The 5,948-nt window shown below is 52.1% G+C and overlaps 1 protein-coding gene across 1 annotated transcript; it reads left to right on the top strand.

Annotated features, from left to right (window-relative positions):
- Window positions 1-220: 220 nt before the first annotated feature.
- Window positions 221-1,135, top strand: LOC145420642 (cyclin-dependent kinase 3-like). The gene has a single exon (XM_080290067.1). The coding sequence runs from the start codon at window positions 221-223 to the stop codon at window positions 1,133-1,135; it is 915 nt and encodes a 304-aa protein (XP_080146193.1).
- The last annotated feature ends 4,813 nt before the right edge of the window (window positions 1,136-5,948 follow it).

Raw genomic sequence — 5,948 nt, 5'->3', positions numbered from 1 at the left:
GTCGATGGAACAGTGTGTTTTGCAGAGAAATTAACTGGTTGGCACGCCGTAAGCGTGCCACCGAATTACAGCCCATTACCTCGGCCGACATCGACACGTGCGAAACCACCAAGGCTCTGTTAAACATCAACACCTGCGAAGTGCTTCTGCGGTTGTACCACCGCCATCGCTCTTTTGTCACTGTAGCGGATTAACATTACATGCGTCTCGCGTGACCGCCATGGACAAGTACGAGATTGTTGCACAGGTAGGCGAAGGGGCATATGGTGTTGTGTACCACGTTAAGTGTCGCGTTACCGATCAACGCTATGCGTTGAAGTGCCACCGCAATTACGAAAACGGCACTATGACGGACTCCACCGTCCGGGAACTGTCTTGTCTATCGGCTTTGAGAGGCCATCCTAATATAGTGGAGACGCTGGACTGTTTTCTTCACGATGGCGAGATAGCGACGCTCATGCCCTACCTCCCTTTAACGCTGTTTGAGGTGATCTACCAGGGTCGCTATCACTCGGGCCTGTTGCCGATTACGTTTATCGGCCGTTTCTCTCTGGAGATCGCCGACGCTCTGGCTTACATGCACGGGCTTAACATGATACACAGAGATCTGACACCCGCTAATGTGTTGCTCACAGCGGACACGCTAACCGTGAAGGTGGCAGATATGGGCCTTTCTAGGTATGCTGCGAAGTCCATGAGTTCTGGGTTGGTAACGGAGTCCTACAGAGCCCCGGAATTATTTGACACAAAGAAGGAGGGTATCGCGCAGTACACCTGCGCTATCGACATGTGGAGCCTGGGCGTGCTGATAGTAGATGCCATGGAGGCGACGATGACCTTTCACAGTAAAAACTTTCCAACGTATAAAATCATCAAGGAAACTCTCGGTCGCGACGACCACGAAGACGAAAGCATCTGGAATCCCATGTGTGTAATGCCCACCCTGATGCGGTGTACAGAGGTGAAGAGAATCGCGTTGGCATTGCTTCAGTACGACCCGAAGCGCAGACTCACTGCGCGGACGTTACTGGATGACAGTAGATGGAAACGGATCGCCGCCGCGATCACCGATGTTGATATTGACCGTGTGAAACGTTACGCTGGCATTCAGCGCACAGCCTGTAAATCACACTAGTGTGCATTTATGTTGCGATGTGAGGACGCTCATATGTATGTGTATGTGTATGTTTGTGCATTCATACAATAAAGCATCTCACTCCCTTTGTCATTGTGCTGTCATGTTTGTTTTATTTGCGTGGAAGACAAGATTGTTATGCATACAACCAGAGTCCCATATAATAACCACATGTTGACACCGAGCAGACCCCAACAGCGTCGTTGTTCATATGTAGAGACGCGCAAACAGCGGCACGAGCAACACTTTTGCGTCGAGTCCTCCGTTGCGGCTGGCGTCGGAACGGCAAACGTTGACTTTGTTGATCGTGGCTTCTATCCTGTCAACTGTGAACATATACCATGGTAATTAACACGTAGTTTATATATTACACAAACATACACACGTGTGGCATTCGGCGGGCTTACGTTTGGCTAAAATGGCATACAGCTGCACCTTGGTGGTGTCCACGGGCTGCAGGGGGACCAATTTGGGTATGGCAATGCGGCAGTCGTCTGTGCACACTAAGGATGAAAAGAGTGCATTGTTATTTTTTTTTTTACTCGACACCCCATCCAACAACCGTGTCGATATCGTGATATCGCAGAGGGGGGGGGGGGGGGGAAATATGTGCTCACTACGTACAGCGAGTGGTAGTCTGCGGTGTCATGTGCTCGGGTTCCTCTGCCGTGCTCCCAGTGGCAGGATCATCGATTGGATCAGCGTCGTCCGGATTACCGTCGAGAGACCGACTGACTTGTGAACAGGACTGATCCGCTTCAGCACTTTGCCGTGTGTAAATGAAATACTTGTAGTTTACATTGCCGCGCCCCACAAACGTCGTACCGTTTGGGGTTATAAAACAGCCACCGGTCAGCCTTTGTGTTGGGCTCATAGTGTGGTTCCATATCTCTATTACACGCCAGATGTCGGGAGTCTCAACGTGAAACTTGTAAATTGCGCCGACTCCATCTAGCGGAGCGATAACTGCTGTGCTGTCTGTTACGCTACACGGCGTCCTTCCCGTTCCACAGCGCGCCTTTGACGTGTAATAATATATACCTCGATCGATTGGGTTTGCGATGACAGTGAATCTCGCCCCGCCTAACACATATTGCCCTTCGTCGTTGCAAGTAAGAAATCGAATGGTGACCTGGTACCCCAATCTAGTGTGTGTCACTTCATACAGATGGTGGCTAGCTGGCCTGACGACCTGACCGTTTTTTCGAAAGACAGAAGTAGGACTTTCCAAATAGCCAGGTAATGAGAGCGAATAAGACAGTTTCCCAAATACAGCTACTTGTTCTTGGCCAGCGTAGCCAATCGCACTTTGGTTGCAACACTCCAGCCAAAGTGCTAGCAGGCTGACTAGCACTCGAACGCAAGCTTTTGACTGCCACATGTTTTCCAGCAAACCCACTTGCAATCGACGAACACACCGGTAGTCTTGGGGCTTTATACTCTTGTGAAAGGGTTCGGTGAGTGTGAGTCGGACCGACTGAGAACGAGCAACCGCCGACCTAGAATGCTGACAGAGACAGAGTTTTTGTTCGGTACACACCGTTCTGTTTTTTTTTCCCACTGAACATGGTGTATAGTATATGCATTTTGTGTATGCTGCGTACTTTATACATCAAGTGGTACATATGTTGGTCGGTACACTGATGCTTGTGTGTGTTTTTGTGTACCATGTTTTTACAGACGGCCGTAAGACTGGCCGACCTAGACGTCGGGGGCGACCGACCTAGACGTCGGGAGCGACCGACCTAGACGTAGGGGGCGGCCGACCTACACGTCGGGAGCGGCCGACCTAGACGTCGGGAGCGACCGACCTAGACGTAGGGGGCGGCCGACCTAGACGTCGGGAGCGGCCGACCTAGACGTCGGGAGCGGCCGACCTACACGTCGGGAGCGGCCGACCTACACGTCGGGAGCGGCCGACCTAGACGCCGGAAGACTGGCCGACCTAGACGCCGGAAGACTGGCCGACCTAGACGCCGGAAGACTGGCCGACCTAGGAATATGCTGGCTGCACGTATGGAACACGAGGACGACTTACGGTGCACTTGCTCCGAGACCCAGCTCGCAACTATGGAGAAGAATGACACCCGGTCGGTTTGGGTTTCACCTACACAATGTGCTCACGGTGACCATGTGTCGCTTTGCGACGGCATTGCGATCAGCCGCAAATACCCCGATGAGAAGCATCCTTCTAATCGGTGGAAGAGAATATGCGGTAGCGTAGCAGCTTTGCTGAGAACCACCCCGGTGCGTTTCGAACACGGAGCCGGCTGCCTGTCTAGCTTGATCACCGAGGCCAAGGGGATCAGATTCCCCACCATACCTGAGATACTGTCGGTGGAAAGCCGTTCCGGCGTAACGGATTACTACATAGCACACAAGCTATTTGCCGCAAAGGTGGTGCATCTCACAGATGCGAAACCTTCCAACGATTTGGTCGAAGCACTGTCTTGTCGCGATGCGGTTCTTCGCTACAAGGGTGCATCGGGTCTCATGTTCACGTACCCTAGCATCATGTCGGATGAGTACGAAGGTCTGATCGCCAGGTTTCGCGGAGACTATATAATTTACACGGGCGACTTGCATTTCACCGGACACGCGACGACTCCAACTGAGCTGCTGAAACAAATCACCTGGTGTTTCACCGAGCTCATACGTGTCAGCTTCGCAGGCTGGCGTGGGACATCGCACCCAGGGCATCTGGTGCTTTACACGAGAAGGAAACTACACTAAGTCCCTCCGTTAAGAGTTGTGTGCCCTCTGTTGCTGGCGGACCGCAGAATGTCACATGTTTCTCTGTGTTATAATACGTTGTTACGTGTAACCTCTCGAATAAAGCCGTTGAGATGTGTGTACAATGTGGACCGTGTCATTGTTTCAGGCCTTATTTCATTTTGACTTTGATACATTGAGTCGTGATGATATGGTTATACTTTTGCAGGTGGACAAATGTAGACAAGCACCCAAGTACTCGTGCTTAACCTAACATCTAGCTGTCACATAATGTACGAGTCACACGTCAGTTACCAGACGCGTGTGGTTTGAACAGCACACGAATAAATAAAGATGGGACATTCCACACGTTGTTCCACGGTGGTCGTTTATTATCAAATGTGATACAAAAACACAAAGCATGCATCCACCACGGTGGTCGTTTATTATCAAATGTGATACAAAAACACAAAGCATGCAAATTTCATCGTTCGCAGGTCAGCGTCAGCACAGAATCATCGACACACATAATCACTTGTGAGACACACTAGACGGGTTCCGTTTGGCATTTATTTGGAGGACAGTTTGCGGTCTTCTTCGGAATGGCTTTCGTGTCTCCCCAACTTGGGGAGCCCTGCGGTGTGATCTCACCGCGGCACTTTTTCCTCAGTCGCGATACGCCGCCAACCACTCGTACTCGTCGCTGCCAGTCCACTCGGGCCTTGATACCCCACGTTCTCCGGCAGACCGTCTCGGTGGCGGATAAGGATAGCCTTCCTCTAGTTCACGAGTACCTGTCGGGGGCTTTAACTCTCTGCGAACAACGGGACGATCCCCGTGCGTCTCGCGCGCGACCCGGTTCACGCCGGGTTTAGTGTTCCTGTTGACAGGAGGCGGTGGCGGCAACACCAAAGGTCGTCCGCCGTCGTAGGAAGCAGCCTCGCGGTCTGACGTTACTCGTAAGTCTCCCATCATATCGCAGATTCCTTGAGGATACGAGGCCTCTCGGTCGGCCGTTTCCAAGCCTCTGATCATGTCGTAGTGATCTTTATCTACCGCGCGCTCGGTCGCCTGCTTTCTGCAATACAGCGTGAGCGACTCCATGTTCGGAAACACAAAGCGATCGGGGGGTTCGATGCCAGAAGACAAGACATACTCCACGCATTTTCCGTCTGGATCTCGAAACACAATCCGAGCGGTGGACCCACTGCCAGAAGACAAGACGTACTCCGTGCACGTCTCGTCTGGGCCGACTGTGTATTTCCAGATGCACCCCTTGCCTTTAGTGAACAACTCGAACGTGGCTAGGTCGCCGTCGGGGCCGTGCGTCAGGGCAACATACCCCGGTCCCGGCTTAGACATCGCAGAAAAGCATTGGGTTCTGCTTGGGAAGTAGGGAGTCGCACCGGCAACGACGGCACTTCGCCAAGTGGCAAAGACGCACCTGTCACGTTCTCGCATCTCAATCCTCAAGGCTCCTTTTCGGTTAAGCTGCTCCGCCATGGTGTGAAGCTAGATATATATATATATTATATATATGTCCACCGTGGATACACTGAGTTTGTAGGATGTGCACGACTAGTTGTCCGATGAGTGTTAGTACTGTTTCATCGGTACGTGCGGTCTAGCCTACATGGCGGACATTAACATGGTGACTCTGATGCACATTCTTGTGAACCAGTTGTGTTTTACACGCAAGGTGAACAGCGTTTCGTTGCGATCGTGTTCCACCAACCATCGAGCCCCAAGCGACTCCACTCGATCCCGTAGGTCAACGGCGTTGTTCTGGTCCGTTATAAAGTCAAAGTATTTCTCATAGATCGGACTGAGGTACACCAACAGCTGATCCCCGTCGCGAATCTCAATGCCGCACACGTCCCTTTCCTCACACACGTGTAGCTCGCAGCCAGCGAGTTCGTCCGGTTCACCCTGCACGGGCAGCGGGTAGTTGGCATACAGATTATAGAACCTCCCGTTGCTAGACACGCTAGCGCGTTCGCATATGCGGATGAGGTTAGAATAGGCCGACGCGGACTCCCTCATCGTTTGACCACACAGCTCCGGATTGCTGGTCCACAGCGATAGTGCCACGCTGCGGTTT

The sequence above is a fragment of the Astatotilapia calliptera genome, chromosome 2 (genome assembly GCF_964374335.1).
Source record: "Astatotilapia calliptera chromosome 2, fAstCal68.1, whole genome shotgun sequence".
NCBI lineage: Eukaryota > Metazoa > Chordata > Actinopteri > Cichliformes > Cichlidae > Astatotilapia > Astatotilapia calliptera.
This window is presented reverse-complemented; position numbering and strand designations above follow the sequence as displayed.